This window comes from Rhincodon typus, chromosome 3 (assembly GCF_021869965.1).
Source record: "Rhincodon typus isolate 14 chromosome 3, sRhiTyp1.1, whole genome shotgun sequence".
Lineage (NCBI taxonomy): Eukaryota > Metazoa > Chordata > Chondrichthyes > Orectolobiformes > Rhincodontidae > Rhincodon > Rhincodon typus.
The window spans coordinates 66,537,813-66,561,480 of record NC_063334.1 but is presented as its reverse complement, the minus strand read 5'-3'; the positions used below and the strand labels follow the sequence as shown (position 1 = coordinate 66,561,480).

At 38.3% G+C, this 23,668-nt stretch overlaps 1 protein-coding gene across 1 annotated transcript; it reads right to left on the bottom strand.

Annotated features, from left to right (window-relative positions):
* Nucleotides 1–1,836: 1,836 nt before the first annotated feature.
* LOC109930056 (sorting nexin-24) lies at nt 1,837–15,779 on the bottom strand. Its single transcript, XM_048593601.1, has 3 exons — nt 15,671–15,779; nt 4,540–4,623; nt 1,837–1,947 (listed from the first exon to the last, which is right to left on the bottom strand). The coding sequence occupies exons 1-3, from the start codon at nt 15,725–15,727 to the stop codon at nt 1,837–1,839; spliced, it is 252 nt and encodes an 83-aa protein (XP_048449558.1). The 5' UTR covers nt 15,728–15,779.
* Nucleotides 15,780–23,668: the final 7,889 nt, after the last annotated feature.

Here is a 23,668-nt window from a genome sequence, read left to right as displayed (position 1 = left end):
AAGGGTACATTTTAAACAAAAAACAGTATGTTTAACAACTGCAGATTTGCTGAAAATTGCAGAATTGCTGCATCAGGATTTGTAACTGGAAAATGGGTTTCCTCCAAAACATACATGCATGGTCAGCATGCCATTAAAAAATGACATGTATGTAAAATGTATGTATTGATTGTCTGAGGCATTATCTGGTATTGAAGAATTCATTTGAAAAATCCAGTTTCAACTTGGGTCAATGAACACAAGTGTATAGCCGAGACAAGGAGCTGTTGTGGTGCAATTATAGTGTCTCTACTTCTGAGACAGAAGGCCCAGGTTCACCTGCGTCCTAGTTGTGTCATAACACATCTAACCGGTTGATTAAAAATAACTGTAGTCTAGAGAAGTCACCAGTATTTGTAAACTTTACTGTACCAGTGCGAGATGTTACATTCCTACTCCCTAAAAGGCTCACATTAGGACTGAATTTTCAAGTATGTGCAGAAGCAGGGATGGAGGCAAGCATGCCAGTAATTTCCCTTTCTCATTATGTTTTTGAAAAGTTCGAGGACACACATCTCGAGGTAACCTCCCTTTCACATCCCTACATGGGCAGTGCCTATCCTGGATAATGGAACTGTCAATTTGTTAAAGAACCTGCTATTTCTCCTCTAGCATTGTGAATCTACCTGAACAGCAAGCAAACACTGAAGCCACTTCTTGGCCTGCACTTCTAAAATAGCATTGGGCATCAAACACCGATGCACTTGGTGTCAAAAGTTTTAATTGCACTAGATGTCAGCATCCCAATCCTAGAGGCAACTGAAAATCCAATTATCAAGGTGTTGTTCGGTTTTGTTTAAAGCAGAGCTACACCCAAGAGCCTAATCAATTCCTGTCCAGGATTCTTTGTATTGGTCGTCAGTTTATTCAGCAAAGTAAAACAAATGAAAGTTTCAGCAGAGAATCTATTACTGAAGAAAGTTACCCTTTCTCTGGAACATTACTAATTATTGAAAGAAAAGCAAGAGCCCTTTTTGTCAATTCTTTTCTCATCATCTGATTTTTTTTCTTACTAAAAGGTTGTTGCTGAAATATTCTAATGATATTTTTTGTTAGATAAACTGTTATAAAAGCCATGGACAAACAGAAGATTTGTGTTTAAAGGCGAGACAATGATTTGATAATTTCCTAAAACCAGCCAAAGGCAAATTATTAAAAGTTGAGCTTTTACTTACTCGCTTATGGATTTTCTTTTTACAACTAACTGTTCTCAGTTCAGACTTCAGATCTCAGGATCACGTTTACATACATTTTCTGCTTAAGAGTCACAACTAATTTCAGGGGGTGGCATACTGTATAAAGAATTTTGTAGAAATGTAAAATAAAAGCACATTAATAAAGAGGTTGGGAAAACTAATGAACTTCTAAATCAGTAAGTAGCAGCTATTCCTTGCAGAGCACACTTGGAAAAACTGGATGGACCCACAGATTCCTACTGCTGTGACAGTGACAGAAATGGGCCATTATCTTTGTGTAGTCTGTATGTCAGAATTCTTGGCATCCACACTCTGTGCTGTGAAGCACCCTGTGATCTGATAAATCAATATTTCATAGCAGAATTCATAGGTATGTGACAGTATGACAGAATAAAACTGAAGCATGTAATGCAGGTTGAAACACATCATATATTTAACAGGTTAAACACCTTTGAGGGCATCTCAGAATGTAAGCTCATTTACACAAAATAGGAAGGAACTCACACTGTGGAATGGATTTAAGAAACTGAAATATATAATCTTGATTTATGAGGCAAGGTTTTTCTTTTTTTAAAAAAAGACACATTTCGGAAGGTATCCACTATACCTGAAGGTAGGCTTCCAAACCATGGCGTCGTTGTTCCAGGACTTTAGGTACCCAGTTTCTCACATGTTTTGAAGGCATTTCAGGCGTTTTAATGCTGTTCTTCAACTTTTATGGAAAAAAATTATAACTTACATTTAACAAAGCTCAAAGCCAATTTAGCTTTTACAAACTGACTTCATAACTTCTTTCTCCCATTTTGTTATTAGATTAAACAGAATAATGCATCAGGTAACTAGCTAACAATTTTTTTTTAAATTGCAGAGTGCCAATGATAAATGCAGATGCATTTTCCAGAATAGCTGTCAATGCGGGGAGGAAAAGCAAGTTTAACGGATGGTCAATGCCTGGTGTCTAACCAAGTTGCTGGTCGGCTTTCACATTATGCATGGCAAAAAGGCAAATGACAATGTTTTGAATCAAACCAGTTTGGAACGGCTTGAAAAGAAGACATGTCCAGGGAGAAAAAAAACGCATAAGAAAAGAGACAGAGATCATTCTTGCAAAGGTATAGAGTTTTAAAAAAGTAACTAGAATTGATAACAGAACTGCAATTACCAGGTACGTGGGTGAACATGCAAAATGTGAAGGAAAGGCAGTCAACATAGATTCTAATCAGCAAAATACACTTAACCAAATTCATAATTTATTTGAAGAAATATGATAGTCACAGCAAGAAAATACAATATATAGCATTAGGTGAATTTTCAAAAGGTATTTGACTAAAGCACCACAAGAGAGATTAAGCTAATGGTATCTGGAATTAAGGAGAATGAACAGTTATGAACAGGTAATAAGTTACATTAATGATCAACAATGAGGAATTAAGGGAATAATATAAAATTGGGGAGTTTGGCAAGATGAAGAGTTGTTTGGAAGAAGGCAGAATGAGAAATCAAGTGATAGATACACAAGTCAGAAATATGAATTAAAACATTTTGTAATTAGGAACAAGGGGAGAAAATACATCTTAAACTGTAAGTTGTCACATAAACAACGAGCAATGGGGTCTTAATGTATAGATCTACCATTCGTACAAAAGGAACCTCCTTTGCGTGCATCACCACCACTGCTTCTACGCATTTCCTGCAAAACTTCGAAATTTCACACCAATGTTTCAATAATTTGCTGTGTCATTTAGCAGATATAGTACAGTCAAAAATTAAGGTTTTCCTCACTTAAAAAGTGATGCGCTGTACAAAAATATAAGATTCTGCATTGTGTTTTAATAAAATTATACAATCTACATAAAAATGTATAAAACAGTTCTTTTTTCCAATCAATAGTGGTACCAATATCATTTAATCCCAAATGTCCATTTTTGTAAGCAAATTCTGTTGCCAATTTTAATCAACAATAACATTAGAAATCATGCCCTGAGAGGAATCAAAATACTGAAACTACTCCCTCAAAAACAAGTAGTAGTCCATTAGGGACTGAAAAGTACACATTTTCACCTCTGGAACTGAGTTTAAGTGCACTCCAGACAAGTGGAGGCAAAATTGTACTCTCTCTCCCAAGTGTCCAAACAGAATTTGGGTAATTCCTGGATGGGAAAGATTCACATAGAAAAATTAACCATTGTTTGGTACAAAGCGTAATCTCAAAATATAAACGGCAGAATTACCAATTAGCCCATGAGAAATAAGAACAGGAGCAGGGGTGCTCCGAAAATAGTGCTCCTGGATGGTGTGTTAGTGTCACTTAAGTTGAGGTTGGGAGTGTTGTTGTTAGGACCCTGCGCACCTCCAATTATTAGCTTCTACAACTCCGAGTCTAATAAGGCCAGAGGGTCCTGAAAGCAACTCTCAGTTTATATATCACCAAACCTGAACAGTCTTGTTATTTTTTTGAAATTATCCATAGACCCTACATTGGAAATTGAGACCCTTAAGGGGTTATGTTGTAGAAAGCAAACTACTTTACAAAAGGTGTGGCAAGGGGTGTCCTGCTGAGATTCTATTGTGTCACAGTATTGGGGTACACTGTCTTACACGCAGCTCGTGACATTCTGAACCAAAGGCAATATGTGCATACTGAAAGTGGGACAATGTTCTAACTGATGTTTATTGAGAATCAGGTTGTGGGGAAGGAACGAGTGAGGGGAAAATGAAGCACAGAAACCCTCTAAACAGTAAACTTAAATCAACTCTGATCATACAATACCACCAACTGACAAAAACACTGTGGAAGTACGTCCAGCAGTGGGAGTTCCCATTCGTGCTGTGTAAAGGGTAACTCTGACAGCCGTAACAAGACAGCTGAGATAACAGATTTTCAAAAACATGGTTGCATGCAGCTAACTGTACAAATAGCTACAATATATAGTGATTAATTGAGACTGCAGCCAACCAAAGTGCTACAAATGTTGTACTCAGCATCAGCTCAGAAAACAGCATTTGTGAACATATTTCATTGAGGAATCCTTCCATCAACAGCAGTCAAGAGTCATCATCACAGCTGCCTCCATCCCTGACAGCACTGCCAGGTGAGTAATGAACTCTTCAGATGAATGGAGACAAATTCAAGACAATTCAAGCTTTCAGTAGGGCCTAGCTGCTTACTAGATTAACACTCGAAGGATGCTACTTCAACTAACGATTAACAGTTCAACTTGCTCGGTGGCCCAGTAACACAAACCTACAGCCAATACATATTGGGGAGGAGGTTTGACTGGCGAGGAGAAATGAAAGTAGTTACCTTTTTGTGAAGTGCATGAAATTCACTGTAACGTTTCTCTACGATGTGCTTACGTCCACTCATGAGTACTTCAATTTTAAATACCTAGAAAAGCAAAATATTACCTTAAAAAATGCTTCACCTTTCTGTGCACCTTAGGTATATGGCCACAAAACTGCACCTTTTAATGACACATAGAAAGGATTCCAAAGACCTCTAAAAAATGGCACTCATTCATGCTGACTCTGATAAAAGAGCAGCTGATAAGTTTGTTCAGCAAATTGATTTATCAGAAATTATACTCCTGGGTTATTTATGTTATTAAACCTTTCCACAACTTGTACATTAATGAGTTGACGAATTTATTCCACAGATCGGAATTAAAGCAATTCACTGACCAAAAGTAAAAGATGTAGCAAGTGCACAACAAGTTAATGAACATCTAACAGTGAATAACAAGTTAATATTTTGAAACATTAAGCTGGTTTTTTTGCCTTTTAGATGATCACCCTGCAAAGCATTCCTAGTACTTACAGCTCTCTTTAAAATTACAGAATGCTTAGCAGAGCCACATGTTAATAATTTTGTGGTTCCATGCACAGTACACCTGACAATTGAAACAATCACAACGTTAAGTATCACAGAGATGTGCAACCATTCTTACTGCAGGTTAATTTCTTTCTAACCTACATATAAATTCATTTTAAAACATCTCAGCTGGACATTTTCAGTCTGCTGTAACACAATAAGGCATGGCAAAAGTTCACTTTCATTACAAGACAAATATGACAGGTTCTACTGCTTTCACTGGCCTTTGGAAGGTTAAAAGGCCAAGATAGCATGTCTCTGGGTGTGTTAATTAATACTCTGCACAGTGCCTCTGCCTGAATCCTGGGTCACTGGTTTAGGAAAATAGATGATAAAGAACATAGAAGAGAGCAGTAACAAAGTGCTCAGTATAGAACATCCAAACTAAAACGTACATCTTTTAATAAGTAAAAACAAATTACATATTCTTCTAAAAAGAATAAGTTCAAAGCCAAGTTCTTTTGTTTTAAGTAATATTTGGAGAACAGTGAGAAATACCTTCATTAAGTAAATTTTCTGATCTACTTTGTATCTCAAAAAAAACGGGAAAATTGCTTTCCCTTCTTGAGAAATATTTTTCTGTTACTGAAAACTCTATTTCCATTAAAAGTACTGGATATAAAATGAGAACAGGAAACAGAAAAATAAGATTTAATCATAAAAAAAACAACTCTATGCAATGCCCAAAGCCAACTGTAAAAGCAAAATTATAAAACAAGCTTTGCAAAAGATTCAAAGTGATGTTAAAAATATAAAGTAGTGTTTTCTATTCTATCAATTACAAAACAATGCATTTCCAGTATTTTTAATTCATTCAACCACAGTTTAAATCCTGCATCTCACTACGATATGAAATTCAGAGCATCCCAATTTTCGTTAAAATAATGACAAATCAATGCCATTATCCTTCATTAGCAAATAACCAAATATGACAATGTATAGAATACCTTTTATGAGTTTGCTTTAGAGCTTAAAAATGATGTAAGAGCTTGATAAAGCAATATTTTCAAACCAACCTGTTCAGAGATATTATTATACACCTCTGGAGTAGATGGGACTTGTACCTGGGCCTTCTGGCTCAGAGGTAGGGACATTACCACTGCACCACAACAGCCTTAAAAGCTTGACAAAGATATTTTTAAACTAATCTATCCGGATGGGTTTTTACTCTCAAGAAAGTATCTGTCAGCAGGCTTATTCTGCATCCAGTCCCTCATAGTCACATAATTGCATGGACAAGCGGAGATATGGATCTTTCTGATCACCCTGTTCAGAGATGTTATTACACATCTTTGTTGGACTTGAACCCAGGCCTCCTGGTTCAGAGATTTTTTTTAAAGAATCCTTACTGTGTGGAAACAGGCCATTTGACCCAACGAGTCCACACCAAGTCTCTGAAGAGCATCCCACCCAGATCTATTCCCCTGCCCTTTCCCTGTAACACTGCATTTCCCTTGGCTAACACACCTAACCTACATATCCCTGGGCACTATGGGGTAATTTAGCATGGCCAATCCATCTAACCTGCACATCTTTGTACTGTGGGAGGAAACCGGAGCTGCCGGAGGAAACCCACGCAGACACAGGGAGTATATGCAAACTCCACACAGACAGTCGCCCGAGGGTGGAATTGAACCCGGGTCCCTGGTGCTCTGAGGCAGCAGTGCTAACCACTGAGCCACCGTGCTGAGATAGGGACACTACCACTGCACCCTAAGAGCCATAGCTGTCCCTGCCACCATCACTAGATGTTTTCTAATCAAACTGCTCAGAGATGGTATTACACATTTCTGGAGCAGGTGTCACAGGCCTCCTGGCTCAGAGATAGGGACATTGCCACTCTGCCATAAGAATCCCAAAAGTATGACAAACCTATTTTTTGAAATCACCCTGTTCAGCAATGTTATTACACGCCTCTGAAGTAGGTAGGTCTTGAACCTGGGCCTCCCCATCCAGGGGTAGGAACACCACCACTGCACAAAAGTGGGCCTCCAAAAACTTGACAAATAATAAATGCTAAAATGTGATCAGCTGTAAGTCGCTGCAAAACAAATTAATGCTGAACTAAGGAAATAAATGGGTGGAGAGGCAAAACCACTTGACCAAAGCCAGTCTTCAAATATTCAAAACCCAATCCAGATGCATTCCCATGTACTCAAGGCAATTACATCTTAAGCACTATAAAACATCTGAACAGCCAAAAATATCTTAAAGAATAAGCAAAAATAAGCATGTAACCCATGAATCATGCTCAATCTGTTTGATCAGATGCTATCAAACTCAGGTACAGGGGTATGCTCCTGAGAAATGGCAAAAGTTAATGTAACCCTTGATTCTGCTCAGGGATGAGATTCATTCCTCCCACTAATCAGCACGGAAGCTGAATGACTACAGAAGCTGAGGGGATCCCTAAAATCCTCTCCCTTCAGTCTACCAGTCTGCCAAGATGCAGTTCAAAGTTTAGACGACAAACATTTAAGCTTCCATCAAAGCTGTGAGGCCTGGTTGAAGCTGACAACATTTTGAAGTAGCTGACAGATTACTGACGCTATACAAAATGATACCACATAGGATGGAAGTAGACTGCTTCATCATTTCAGCCATGGTATAAATATTTCGGTGAGATAAGCAGATTTCTTTTTGTAGCTTCCTCAAAGCTTGCACCTGTCTTCTTCAAACAAGTAGGGATACAGTGTCACCTGCCATTTCCTGGGATATCCCACCTACCTCCATCTATTCCTATTTACTTGTGCTGGAAAAGTCACAACCAGGAGACAGCTTTACACACCCTCTAACCTACCCATGATAATCAGTTTCTCCGGTGATTGTCAGGGCTGGATTGGATTACTCTGCCCCCTCAAAAGGATTATCCACAGTCATGATCTGTTCTTCTGTGGGATCTTACAGACACAAGTTAGAATGGCACTAAGGATCTGCACCTTAGCAGAAAACAGCCAATGATGCATTTCAATGTTATGCAGCAGTCCATATGCAATCAGCCATGCTTGCAATATGCGTGGGCAGCACTTGCTGAACAAGCTACACCAACAACTAATTTAAATTCAGTGACAAGCACATAGCAATAGAATCAATTTGCATTCATATACAGGAACCCATTCTCTGCAAGCAAAAATGGGTTTTGTGCAATCCCAGTGTCTTTTTGAAATTACCCCAAAGCCTACAGTTTCTTGTTGCTTTCTCCAAGGCGATGTCTCGGCTAATCACAGTCAACTTGCTTAACAGTTAGTATTCCCTTTACCCTGCAGCATAAACTATTGTTATCTTTTGAAACTTGACATTCTTATGTACCTCCACGAATGCAAGGTGGATAACTTAGGCAAGAATTCTCTCTTTTCAGCAAGCTAAAAGTTAAAGGTTCTGTTCAATACACTGACGTATTTAACACATTTTGAAACTGGGCAGCTCTTCCCGTTCCAATATCGCCATGTGTCAAAACTGCTCGTCAATCCTGAGCTTAATATTTAAGCCAACAAAAAACTTTTTAAAAATATTTGTCCTGTCCTAGCCTGAAACTTGGTACAGATTAAAATTGACTTCATAGACTAATTTATATAGAACTAATAATTTACAGTAATAGAAGTGTGTTAATTCAATTATGTGGTCTTAACTGACGCCTGACTATAAGATTGAAAAAAAAAGGGCATCGATCTCATCATAGAGGCTTCAGGGCATTGCACAACAACCTACTCTGTTAAATATTCATCTTTTGACAACCATGACAAATTTTACAGCAGCAGGTGGGATAATCCACAGCATTCCACAAAAAAAGGTCAACTTGGTCAATCTCTCCTTTTAAATGATCCTATCAAAATATTCCAGGTTCAAGACACAAATCCACAACACCTTTACCAACACTTTATCGGTTTTCCCTTCAGCCATATCCTGTGTGTCAGATTTTGTTCAAACGTCTCGAGAAATATTGTTTACGGTCAAACAAGGGCAAAATAGTCAAAATATTCCTGTTATGGACCAGACCAAATCACCTCAAAATACATTAAGAAGGTAGTCCAGAACCCTAACTTTTTCTTATTATAAAGGTAAGTGCCAGGTGTTGCATTTCGGATGTAATTTGACTGGTCAAACTACCAGTGCGGAAGCAAAACACTGTTTATCCATACCTATAGTTAAAATACAAAAGAAAGAATAAATTGGAATAACTTAACTCTATTGGAACACTTAACAGAATAATAAATTATTTCACTATTAAACAGTAATTGTTCCAATATTATAACATCTCACAAACACACTCTTGGTAAAGCCAAATTCAGTAAAATTGATTGTCTCACATGCAATTCTCTAGTCCAGAAGGAAAAACATCAAAAGAAAGCTCAGAGAGAGACAGTAGCAGGGAGAGATATATTGCAGCTTCCAAATACAGCTTCAAAAACCCAGCAACTGCTACTGAAAAACTAAAACTAAAAATGCAGGTTCTATGGGAGCTTGACTCCACCCTTCAGGCTGTTTCTATTGTTTCAATTTAAAAAGAAAATCTCAAGGCCTCAAAACCGGATTCAAATATACAGCATGTCACTTCTGTCTGAGAACCTCTCTGGGAAAAAAAAACCCAGCAAAAAAACAGGACAAAATGCACCTCTTAAAGACATAGTATCATCACAGGTCCACCTTCTATGGTGGAAGTGATAAGCATCCTTTGGCTTTCAGGCCCATCTTTTCCAGAACTCCCTGCTTGAATCTTTCCAATCAGGTTTCTGCAACTGTGGTACCAAAATGGCTTTCATCAGTCACAAATAATATTCTATGGGACTGTGACAAAGGTTAACTTTCTCACCTCATCCTTCCCCACCCATCTGCAGCCTTTGGCATAGCTGACCACACCATCCTCCTCCAAAGTCAGCAGGGACTATACTCCCTTGGGCCAACTCTTATTTATTTAATCGGAGCCATAGCATCACTGCTATGGCTGCTCTTCCTACTCCTGCACAGTTATTCCTGGTGTCCCTGATCGTTGCCCCCTCTCCTATTACTCATCTACATGATGCTCCTTGGTGTAAAAGCACAGTTTTAGTTTTCACACGTACACAGATGACAACTCTACCTCACTACCAATTCTCCTAACTTCACTCTTAATACTAAATTATCAGACTTCTGATCCACCATCCAGCAGGTTTTCCAACAAACTTCTCTTTGGTTGTTAAATGACCTTTGCAGACTGGTTTCCAATATGTTTCAGTAACTAACCACCACATTAACTAACTAAACAAAAAAAAAGCCATGATCTATCAAGGTGTACGGCTGGATGAACACAGCAGGCCAAGCAGCAGAGAAGCAGGAAGGCTGACGTTTCGAAGGGTCTAGGCCCGAAACGTCAGCCTTCCTGCTCCTCTGATGCCGCTTGGCCTGCTGTGTTCATCCAGCTCTACACCTTGTTATCTCAAATTCTCCAGCATCTGCAGTTCCTACTACCCATGATCTATCAAGCCAGGTTTCATTTCAGGCTCTGACTTTTCCAATAATACCATCAACTAGGAACATAACACTGGTTATTAGAAATCACGTAATTGTTGGCTCTATCATTTTACAGATGACTGCCACAAAACTTGCAACAAATCCAATTCTAAATCACCTCTACATTCCCTGGTCCACACTGGCTTTCAGTTCCCGATCATCTCTACTTTCCAATTCACATTCACATCCACATGTTCTAATCCCTCCTTATCTCTGCAACTTTCTCTAGCTATACAAGACTCAGATCTCTGTACTCTCACCAAATTTAGTCTCTAGCCTGTTCCTCCATACTGGCAGCTGTGCCATCAGCTTCCTGGGTCCTAAACTCTGGAACTCTCTCTTGAAAGCTCTCCACCACTAGCACCCACTAAGGCACTCATTAATACCTACCTCTAACCAAGCTGTTGAGCATTTATCCTGATAGCTTCTTTAACATTATGTGTATTTGTTTATATAATTACGCCCCTTTGCTGCACTTTTAGACATAATTACTATGTTAAAAAGAGATTTATACAAATGCAAATTATTGTTAAGCAGTAATTCACTAAGTTAGATTCATCAGGTCTTTTGTTTTAGAATAGGGGATGCCTCTTCAATCTTACACATCACTAGGTACAGCAATGTTTTAACTATGATGGGACAATTTGGTCAGGGGAGCAGCTGTTTGTGGTACACAAATCTTTAGCACTCCAGCTGAGGAGTTCCCAGAGCCCACATACTTAATTGTATTTCACGTATTCAATTGCTCCTTAATGTTGAGTGGATAGAACTGAATTGCCTGCACACCATCATTTACATATGGACTACAAAATCACAAGTTAAAGTTAAACACTGTGTATACAAAAAAATTAAGAGATAAAGGGGTCCCTGATTTACAAACATCTGATTTACGAGTGTGATCTCAGACAGGAGTGAAATTTTAAAGACCCAGCATACAAACATTTCTTGTAATTATGAATGTCTCCTTTACATTGTAAACTTCTGGTAGTGTAGATTAGATAGCTGTGTGTTCCCACTTGTATACGGATTCCAGAGCAGAACTCGTTCACAATCCTGTGACAGTCTGTATAAAAACATGTAGTCACAGTAGGCTAGCAGGTTGACTAGCAATAAATAATGGGAAATTACCATCTTTGTTTAGAATTGTTTAGAAAGGTAAGTCAGTAGGGCAACTGAAGTTGTGTGTCAAAAAACCACTGGCTACCAAATTATAGCTGAGACCAGTTTCAAAGATCATTGCAAATAGGTGAGACTTCTAGGAGTAAAATTTCAGACAGCTTACAGGTTAAACAGACTTGGAAAGCCAGGCTTCTGGGCAACTGATAGATTCAGATTGTTTAGAAAACAGTGTGACAAGGCTGTCAACTTTATACAGTCTTGAGTCTTGATGGTGCCTTATTGATAACAGTACCTTTATAAATCTGCAAAATGTAGATTACTACAATTGGCTATCTAATCTACAATACCAGAAGTTTACTACGTATTCTCCTTAAATTCAAGGAGAAAACCCTCTCTACAAAACCAACCGATATGGGTCAATGGACCAGAAGGTCCCATTCCCTCTGCTGCCAATCACTTCTAACATGAAAGGGTTTTGATTCCTCAGTATCAATAATGCTTGAACATCAAAATAGATATCTTCAGTTCCCACATGAATTTGCCAATTGCCTAGGCTTCTCTCACAATTATATGTGCAGACAGCATGTTTGCTCTCGGGTCTTGGGTTCGAATCCTATGAAATTTTCATTCAATAAAAATATGGGGGAAAAAAAGGTAGCTGAACGATGACCATGTAACCACTGTCAATTGTCAGTGTCATTAAAACCCATCTGGTTCACTACTGTCCTTTAAGAAAGGAAATATGACAGCCTTACCTGGGCTGGCCAAAATGTAGCTCCAAGCCCACAGAAATGGGTTTGACTCTTAACTACCCCTTGTGCAATTAGGGATGGTCAATAATGCTGACCTAGCCAGTCATGCCCTCTCTGTATAGAATACCAGACTATTCAACATGGCATTATACTAGTAAGAAAAATCTCATTTACATACACAAACTTTCATGGAGAAACTTACAAGTGTGCAGTTTCATTAGTTTTGAATTCAACATTTTACTCGATAGCAATTTTGTGGCACAGTTGTTGCCTCCCTCCCTCTGAGCCAGAAACTCCGGTTCAAGTCCCAGTCCACGACTTGATGGCCAAAGACGGTGCATTCATAATGTGACAAACAGGTTGAGGTCAACTTGTAAATCCTTCCCACATGTGCCAATAGCAGGCAGTAAAAGCTGAAGAAATCCTCAGTCATGTGATAGGAAGAAATCGGTCCCTCTATCATCACTATCTCAAGCTCAAGACTAGAACGTACATGTTTGTTATCAAAGAAACTCTGATTCGCACCAGCTAATCAGGCAAGTGGTCCATCCAAGAGGTCAGATTTGCGGCAAAAACATTGGGCTTGATCTCCTTTTTGGCTGGGATGGATTTGGAGCCGGTCTCCTGGCTCTGTCCTTGGTGGAGGTCACCTCTCTATGGTTGGACCTGCGTTTTTTCATGAAACTTAAGAATAACATGACTGGCTTCGCTTTGTATCTGCATCCGAATGTTTTGCTCAACCATCTTCCGAGGGATACATTTTTCAACTAAACCTTTATTTTAACAACTCATTTCTGTTACTTTATTAGGCATTCCCCCCAGTGAGCCTCAAAGACAACCTTCAGGTGATCAATGAGGTGTGATTTACATCATGCAATCATTTAGCTGGGTAACCGCAGCAAGGTCCCACTCAAAATGAAATTACTGAGCAGTTCAACTTGTTTGGTCTTGCTCACAAGAGGGTGAAGGTATACATTCTGAACATGCTCTTTCTGAATTACAGCCATGGAATCTTTTAAGTTCATCTGATGGTGGTCCAAGTGTAGCATCTCCCCAAAAGACAGAACTATTAGTAATGCAGTATCCCCTTAGTATAGAACCTACAGTGCCAAATGATAAAACAAACAAATAATGTGTAGCAATGGGAGATACTCAGATAAGATTAAATGCATTTTGGTGAGTAAAATGAATCTATTGAAGGCTGCCATTCTGTAGAGTTCATTTAAATCTCTATATCCTGTGCCTTAACTTGCACCAAGATCCCTTCGTCGTCATGGTTTCCAGTTTGGTAATAGTTCAATTTTTAAAACCTTATCTTTGTTTTCAAATCCTTCTATGCATTACCTCTCCTTATCCCTTAGAACATGATAAAATCCACCTTTCTCCAATTCTGCCTCTTGCACATCAAAAACTGAATTGAAAGGAAAATCTTGGCTTACAGGTATTTCTGCTATAACACATGTTTTGTTAACGCAAATTGGCTGTAACACAATTGATGAATAGTGGACACTGTTTGGGTAACGCAAACTTTCTACTGTACTGTATACCAATTTCCCTATAACGTGATTTCTACAGCACGATTTTCTATAGCATGAAGTCACACAAGAACACAAGTATTGTGTTATAGGAGAACTACCTGTACAAGTATTACAAATAATGATAGCTTGGAATCATTACGTTTGCAAGAGGGAGACGGGCATTCTGATAGCACACTGTGTTATTAATGCAAGGGACCCTATACCAGGAGAATGCAAAATGTTTTTTTTTTAAAATAAACATCACCAGCATAATGCAGTCCAAAGAAAAATTGGAACTTTAATGCAATGTTCCTCCTAAACTCCCACCGATGATATATCTTAATGAAAGCCTTATAAGCTATGCATTAGCGCACTAAAATAAAATTTGCACTTCACAAGACACTTATCATGGTGTCTATGAATGATTGCCAGTTTAAACTTCAGCTTTGAATGGATAGTTTTATACAACAATCCCACCCCAGCTAAAATTAGATTATTTGCACAGACTACATGAACCAAGATCAATGGGGAAAATTCATGATGTTGTTTAGAATTGAATATTTAACCAGATTTTGAATCAAAAATACATGTTGCTATTCAATATAACACATAGCATTTGTTTGATTCAGCACGATATTAAGTAAAAGCCATAAGCTCTACTCTTAGACAACTGACCTCTAAATTTTATTTCTAATTGGGGGCATTTAGTCACTTTCCAACTAACCCATTACACTGACACTTGTTAAATATATTAACTCACACAATTTTTCTTATCTTTGTAGAAACAGACAGTTCCTGACGGCTAGGTGTTCTTGCAGCATGAAACGGCATTTACAGTTTCCATACTTCACTTATTTGGTGATAAAATCTAAAGAAAGGTTTGTATGAACATTTTTCCTAAAAAATACCTCTTCTTCTACTCTTTAGCCATGTTGAGCTTTCAGAAGGACAAAATTATCTTGATCCCAGGAACATCATTAAAACAGCCTACATCCAAAACTCTGTATCATCGCAAGACTCCATTTCTGCCCTTCAGGTCCTCCTTCTTATCTGCTACTTAGACTTGATTATCAGCCAACCAATTTCATTTTCTGCTTTTCATAAACTGGAGATCATCCAAAGCTGTGTTGCCTGTATCCTAACCATCACATTGTTCCTTTCACCCATTGCCCCTTATTTGCTGAGCCACATTGGCTCTCTGTTAATCAGAGCATCAATTTTAAAATTTGTATCCTTGATTTAACATCCCACCCTCCCTCACCTTGCCCTTCCCTATTTTTAATCTCCTCCAACCCCTACTGAGATACCTGCTCCCTAATGCTGATTTCAAACATTTCCGATTATAGTAGCTCCACTAATGGTGGCTGTACCTTCAGCTGCCAATGCATGAAGGGCTGGAATTCCCTCTCCCCTTCTCTTTCCATCTTTAAGACATTCTCCTTAACCTAGTTGTTCAAGTTCTTGCTCAGCTGCCTAAGATCTTCTTAAATAGGTCACTGTCAAATTTTGCTTGAATAATGCGCCTTTGAAATGCCTTGGGATATTTTATTGTCTTGAAGGCACTATATAATAAAAGTAGTTGTTGGTTCTATTTCTATCTGTTTAAATATAGCCTGCACATCTCTGGTGATGACTAGAAGGAAGGTAGTATGGAAGATAGCTTACCTATATCTTGGAAATATCAATTACCTCAGCCCTCGACTTGACAACCACAGGTGAAGGCCTGATGCACATTTTTGTTACCATAGGCTACCACCAAGTTCCACCTCTCCACATGACTTAGGTCTCAACTTTTCAAAGACTCCATCTGCTGCATTTGCCAGTTTCAGAAATTCCTCCTGGTGACATGGTTTCCTAATCAATTGAATTCAAAACATGTGCTTTACAATTCCCCGACCAGTTCACCCACTTGCTTTTGTACATTTCCTTTGTTCTGCTACAAATGCAATGCTTTATAAGACAACGCGCTTTGGACTGTCTTTAATTCTAGGTCAAACAAACAGAATCATAGAATCCCTACAACGTGGAAAAGGGCCTTTCAGCCTATCAAGTCTGCACTGACCCTCTGAAAAGCATCCCACTTAGACCCAGTCCCCCAACCCTGTATTTATAGCTAACCCACCTAGCCTGCATATCCCTGGACACCACAGGGCAATTTATCATAGTCAATCCACCTAAACTGCACATCTTTGGACTGTGGAAGGAAATCGGAGCACCCGGAGTAAACCCATGTGTGGAGTTTGCTCAGTCACCCAAAGCTGGAATACGGTTCCCTGGTGCTGTGAGACAACAGTGCCAACCACTGAGCCACCGTGCCACCCACAGATGAATCCAGGAATAAAGAGGGTCACGAGATGTTTTGAATTCTGCTCCATAACAATTTGGGTTGCCTGGTTAGTCGGGACAGGGGACTCAAACTTACTGAAAATTAGGTGCAAAATGCTCAGACTTGAAAACAAAGGGAGAAGCAGATGGGCTAAACTTTGGACAGACCTCTGATTTTTGAGAGAGAGATAGATAGAAAGAGAGAACGAGAAAGAAAGACACAAGCAGAAACTCAGATAGACAAAAAAGAGTACAACTAGTGTAGTCAGCAGAGAGAAGCAACTTGCAATTCCTTGGCAAATTGCCAGATAAAACACTGTAGTGAGGATGGACTCTAATCAAAAAGACGATGGAAGATTCGCCCTACCAAAGCAATGAAGACAAATTGCTAGGACAGACTTTATTGCCGGTAGCTGGTTGACAATTCTCAAACTGACGGAAAAAGCCTTCAACAGTTAATATGTTACAATTCAGTGAAGCAGGGAAATGTGAACCCGTAGGAAGATACCAAGAACTGCAGATGCTGGAGTCGGAGTCAACAGAGTGTGGAGGAGGAGCAACTCAGTAGGTGTTCTTCAGAACTGAAGAAGGGTCCCGACCCAAGATGTCAACCTTCCTACTACTCTGATGCTGCCTGACCTGCTGTGTTCCTTCAGCTCCACACTGTGTTGACTGTGAACCCATAGGAAGCTGGAAGTGGCTGAGGACTGTTTCCTAAAAGACTAATCCATTGGAGAGCATGTTGTTATATCATGTACGCACATGGTGTGGGGCTATTAGGCACATTAAAAGATTAATAAGAGTTTTCTTCTTTGTAGTTTAGAGTATTAGTTACCTATTAGATGATGTTTAGTTGATGTCATGTTCAGCTTATTACAATAAAAGTCTTAGAACTTGAAATCTTGTCATGTAATTTGTTGTAAAAGTCATCATTTTTATTGTCTGTCTTCATCACAGATTATGCAATGGAGACAGGTATGCTATTGTACATTTCAATGCTGTTTAACATGAAGTGGCCATTGGGAGGAAAAAAATCTCTTAGCTTCATGGTGAGAGGCACAGATTGAACCATGGGAAGAATTATATTTTACTGCAGGATGAAGTGATTGGAGGGAGTTGGGTGTCTATTTTCTCCTTGGTATAGCTTTAGATATACATCTTCGTGTTAGGATATATTTCAGAGTTGTTTCATTGCCTCATGGAGGCAGTCCTTCTATTTAATCGGTTTTCCTTGGCACTACGTAGGATGTCTGTTGTATGCTGGATCAAGATACTATTGATTTTTGATTCAGAGGTGTAAATTTTCTTTGAAGCAAATACAGCACAGCAAGGAAAATTCACTCTAGAGAGCACAATGTTTCTAATCATATGTAACCCGAGGAGGGGGAATGGGAGGTAAGAGGTCAACACAGTGATTAGAATATTGTAACATATCGCGAAACAACGTTTTCAACGAAAATAGCTGACATTTGATCTTTTCAATAAGATTTTTTGTTTGTTAAAAGCTCAATATTGGATGTATTCTGTACTTTTTTGCAAGTTGACAATTTTTTTTAAGGTAGAGTTCTTCAGCTGTTGAAACACGTGTACAAATTACCTGATTATGATATATCATGTAACCACAGAAAGTCTCTTTGTTCGTTAAAAAAAAAATCAATACTAAACCTCTTGGAACAGCTTTTTTCCCTTTTACATGTCCAGGTAGAAAGGGTTTGGAACTGCTGATTCTACATTTTAGAGCGACAGTGATTCATATCATCTTGCTGTACATTTTGGTCTCTAACGTATACCTGAGGGCTTCACCTGACATTTCATGCATGACTTTGGAAAAGGTTAAGGAATTTTAGATTCTGTTTGTATGGAGAGGGGTGACGGGGTTATACCTTCACTGTACAATAGTACATCTTTCATCAGTGTATCTACAGTACCACAATAGATAGATGTTTATTAAAATCACGTCTTTTAGGCAAAAGACAGGACTATCTTTTTAAAAATCCTAACATGTATATGGTGAACAGTTGGTAACAGCTTACATTCCATTTTCTCTTGTCTCAGTTACTATTCCTAGTTTTTAATGTGACTGAATTAGATTTTATCTAAGCTGCTGCTTGTTTGAAATATCTAGGAGGAACGTTGGTGCTGGAAGCAAATTCTGCACATGTTCTCGCTGGCTGATTTATCAGCATTACTCAATGCAATGGACATAGATATTTTTAATCAGTGTGTTCAGAGATGTTGAGACACACCTCTGGGACTTGAACACAGGCCTTCTGGCTCAGAGATACTAGGCACAATGTCACTGTACCACAAGACCCTTTGAACATGTGGCCCCAGGGCGTTAACCTAGGCCTCTGGATTACTACAGCAGTGACTTTATCCACTATACCAACTTAGATATTTTCTAAACAGCCTGTTCAGGCATGTTATTCAATACCTATGGAACAGTAGAGCTTGAACACAAGCCTCTTGGCTCAGAGGTAGGGACATACCACTGTACTACAAGAGCCCAAACAACTGGCTTGTACATTTCCTTTAACACAGTAAAACAGCGCAAGGTGCTTCTCAAAGGTTGATTATCAAACAATATTTAACAGCAAGCCACGTAAAGAGATGTTAGGCCAATTGAAAAGGTAGGTTTAAGAATTGTCTTAAAAAGAAAGGTACAGGGATTAGATTTGTACTTCAAAGTGTAAGGGTTGAAACAACTGAAAATATGGCCACAGTGGAGGAATGGTTAAAACTGGGATGAGGAACAGGCCTGAGCTGAAGTGAAGATATCTCCCAGGCATGTAGGACTGGAAGTAGAGTTGTAAGAAGAGCGCAAAGGCATGAAGAAAAAGAAAGTATCTTTTGGAACCCGCAAACATTTTATCTCTGAAAAATTATATCTAAGTGATGTAGAAAAAGGGAATGAGGAGCATTGGATAGGGTGGCCACAAAAAAAGGCATTGTCATGACTTGAAAATTACTGAAATGTGAAGCATATTGCCAAAGATTTTTTTTTTTAATTAATCAGGAATACCAAATTCCAAACAATTGTAACAAATTCTATACAGGGTGTTTGGTTGAGTCATTGCCATCAGAAAAGCGATGGGGAACTACAGATTTCCCCGAGCTCCCTGATAATTAAAAAAAAAATGCCAATGCTTGCAGAGAACTGGTCCCTGTGTCTGAATGTATGTCAATTCTCAAAACAGTAAATGAGTTGCATTACTGTCTTAGTTGATCACCTTACGTTATTTCTTAATGTAGCTATTAGTACATTCAGGAATATTTGGCAACTGCTGCCCAAACACAGAATCACACTTTAAGAGCACTCAAGACATTTGATCTGGGGTTTTTCCATTGCTGCCTGGTTGGGTACTCTCTGTATTCTGTATATATTATGAGCATTCAAAGGAACATGCTGTTTGATTCAAATCACAAATATTGGAACATGTGGCTTATGTACTTGGCACTACACCAATACCTGTACTGAAATGCATACACAACACTGTTCAACAGTGAGGTAGGTGAACTATATTTTTAGACTGATGACTGCATGCTTTTGGTGGAAAATACAACTTGTGCAGTGACTCCATAGGAGCAGTGTGAAACTGCTTGCTTAACCTGTTGTTCAGATTTATGAGACACTTTGTCTTTCCAGATAATTGAAGTAGACTGGGCAATTTTCAAGTCCCAAAGTGGCAGCCTTTGGCCCATTTGAGAGTTTGAGCAATACACATCAAATAATGATCTGATCAGAATAGCCATTGTCCCAGAGGATAGATTTGGCGTGCTCTATTTCTGCATCAAATGCAAGTGAGAAAATGGCTCGGGCCCCATTTAAAAGATTGCTGATCAGGCCAATTTTGTGCGGTCTGCAGCTATATAATTCCAAATGCATACATTAACCAGTGAAGACAGACTTGCAGAAAACAGTCATGGAGAACACATCAGCAAATTTCTCAACAATCAGGCCAAGGAAAAGGACTGAATTTGAATGTAGGATGGACTGTATTATGTTATGTTCACATGTTGAAAATGCAAAAATCTCAAATGTATCATGTGAAAATATTCAGGAGGGACGTTAGGGCTTGTTCCATCAAAAAAAAAACCCATCCTTGACATGGACGGTGTAAAAGCAGAGACTCAGGACTGAATCAGTTACTTTGAGTGCTTGGGAAACAGAACATTTCTTAATGCTGTCAAAAATAGACAAAGTATAAACACAAGGCTCTCTCATGCAGAATGGGTATACTGGCTTTAAATTGCTGATTTTTTTTTGTAAAATTATATTAGTACAACTATACATCTGCAAGTGTTAAATAAAATTTAATGAATGAAGTGGTTCATGCAATTCTAGCAGCAGCACTGTGCTGCAGGAATCCTCTCAACAAATTTCAATTCCTATCACATCAAAAGGATTTAAAGGCAACTGCATATCTTTAAGTGCAATAACTTCTCAGAGATTTATCTTTACCACCTAGATGCAGAAATATGGCTTAACATTGCTAAAACAAACAAACAACACGCTGAAAATATGATAATGACTAGAACTTTCATAGGTTATACGTTGATCCAGTTACCTTAGAGGGTAAGGCTGGAATTTGAAGTGGTAGTTTGAATGCAGAATCCCCAACCCTCTTCATTCTCATTACAAATTTTCCAGGTTTTGAAGCTATGGGCACAATTCAAACAGACTTAAAATGGTATTCAACACAGTAAACCATAAGATACCTTTCCCATTTATATTTCTGATCAACAAGGGGTACGTGAAAGGCATGTGTATATAAACATTCAAAAACTTGTATCAGGCTGCATTCTCCCTAATGCAACTGACTGTGGCACAGAACTAGATTTTGCACTTCACAGCACCTTCATGAAGCACTGACTGCTTTTCTGTTCTTGATGAGCACCATTCTATTCTCAGCTCAGAGTGGGGCATGTCCTTAGGTACTTGGGCTATAGATGATCTTGACTACACCAAAGAATCCACATGTCATGGCTAACAGCAAATTGCTAAATTCCCTGTGCTTTTTCCGCTTACCATCTGTCCAGTCATGGGATTTTGTTGGACCTTGGTCTTTAATTTCCTGTAGATTTGCTTTCTTTCTAGTTTTGACGGTGCTTTCAGCCTTGATAGAAAAAAATAGACAAAAGCCTTGGCTGTTCCACGCGGTCCACTGCACCAATTTCCCAGAAAGGGAGCAGCTTCTCAGCCTGAATGCTCCAGACTTATCCCAAATAGAGCAATTAATGTCTGGTATTGTTTCTTGCAGAAAGGTGGCTACAGTGGCCTGAAGAAAATCCCCAGGTATTCTCCTCACCACACAGGAAAGACACAACAATCTTCTGTAATTTAGGTGAAAATGTTTAAATTCGCACCAGGGCAAACTGCTGCAAAACCAATTTTTCAAACTGATATTTTGATAACACTATCCATTGTTTAAGATATTTTTGCAGTCTGTACAAAGCTATGATCATCAGAATAAAATTACAGTGAATTAATGTTGACAACACCGTCAGGAAGCAAGCCTCAACTTAGAAGGGACTTGTGCAAACTATCCATCTACTCAACCCTTAGATACTTGAAATCTCAGTGCACTAAGTGGTCTCTGGAAGGGCATATGCTCCTTTTTATCTCCAATTTATCTTGGAAATAAGCACATTGGTGCAACAAAGCTGTTCAAAATCTTCAAACAATTAATAACATCCTGAACCTCTCTTAGATTATCATGTTAAAGAGAATTAGGATCAGTATTTAATAAAATGTTTTATTTAAGAGCAACACCATTGGCATTGTGTAAAAGTTCCAGGCAGAGGCTCAGATTCTCAAGTCATGGTTAATGAAGTCATTGTTAATTTAAGCCCCGAATGAATGATAGAGAAAGGAATTATCTATTGTTTGAGTATATAGGAGTGTTCTTGGGATTAATAAGATTGTACTTTACAGTGGTTCCAAATTTTTAAACATGAGTTACATTTGAATAGCTTGGTTTATTCTATTTATCTTAACTTCTTGCTTCATTGTTAAAACCAAAATTTAAAATGATCCATCAAGCCAGATTTCAGTCTGGGACCAATTTTCCCCAGCTATAAAATTTCAAAAAATTTGATATATAATCAGCACATTCTTAAAAGTAAAATGATATTTAAATATTCCTCTATTGCTTGTTCACACCACCTTCCCAGTAATAATATCAGCTTGGAAGTATTGTAATTATTCAAACCTTCTGTATCTCAATCTCAGTGCTGCCACACTTGTGCACAATCAATAGCTGTTAAAATTGCATCTTTATTCATTCACGGGATAAGGGCATTGCTGGCTAGACAGCATTTATTGCCCATCCCTAATTGCCCAGAGGACAGTTAAGAGTCAACCACATTGCTGCGGGTCTGGAGTCACGTGTAGGCCAGACTAGGAATGGCTGGCAGTTTCCCTTCCCTACAGGGCATTAGTGAACCAGATGGTTTTTTTTCAATAATCGACAATAGATTCACGGTCATCATTAATTCCAGATATTTATAAGAAAACTTATACATCTGGACAAAAGAACAAAAAAACTGAATGAGTAAATCCAATGCAACCAGAAAATGAAGTATTTACATGAACATTTAAAAAAAGACATTTGAATAAACTTCATACACTACAAACTAAAAAAAAAACATTTCCTTGGAATGTGTGAGAAAGAAAAAACATGAGTCTAAATGTATGTGCATCTATAGCTGCAGACACAACATACCATAGCAGCCCAACTCTCTATGTGGTCATGAATCATTGATTTAATTGTTTTGGCACATTCTCTGTTCAGTTTGAGGGCTTTTTTTGTGCTGACCACAACATACTGAATAAAGTAACAGAACGATAGAAAAAAAATTCCACAACAATCATACATTCCTTCACCACAGATTAAATAGTAGAAAGGTAAAATAATTTTTTTTAAAAAATCAAGATGGTATGTTCTATTTTACAGATTAAACCAAACATTATTTCACTCCTTACAAATTGATTAATGGACCATTTTTCTTCTTCATAGGAAGCTTTGATTCAGGGATAATAAAAGGAACATAATCTTGATAAATCAAAGGATAAGCCATAACAATTTGAAAATGCAAGACTACACAGATTTTAAAATATAAAGAATGCAGATCTCTTTCTATTTTACAGGTGGAGGTACTTTCAGTCTTCTTCATTCAGGTTATACCCTAATTACTGAAAATCAATTTCTTGCAAAAAAACATAATTTTGCTATTCAATGTTATCAATAAACGATTAGCTCAGTTGTCCAGATGACCAGAGCATGATGCAGAATTTCATGGTTTTAATCCCTATATGGGCGGTGGAAGTTCATGGAGACCTCTCTCCTTGCCTCAATCTGT

Excerpts from the sequence above, each read along its gene's own strand:
- LOC109930056 (XM_048593601.1), bottom strand. The coding sequence starts at position 15,727 with ATGGTAACAAAAATGTGCATCAGGCCTTCACCTGTGGTTGTCAAGTCG. Across the intron at positions 4,624-15,670 it reads TTGTCAAGTCGAGGGCTGAG|GTATTTAAAATTGAAGTACT; the intron begins GTAATTGATATT and ends TTGCTTTTCTAG. Across the intron at positions 1,948-4,539 it reads TTCATGCACTTCACAAAAAG|TTGAAGAACAGCATTAAAAC; the intron begins GTAACTACTTTC and ends TTTCCATAAAAG.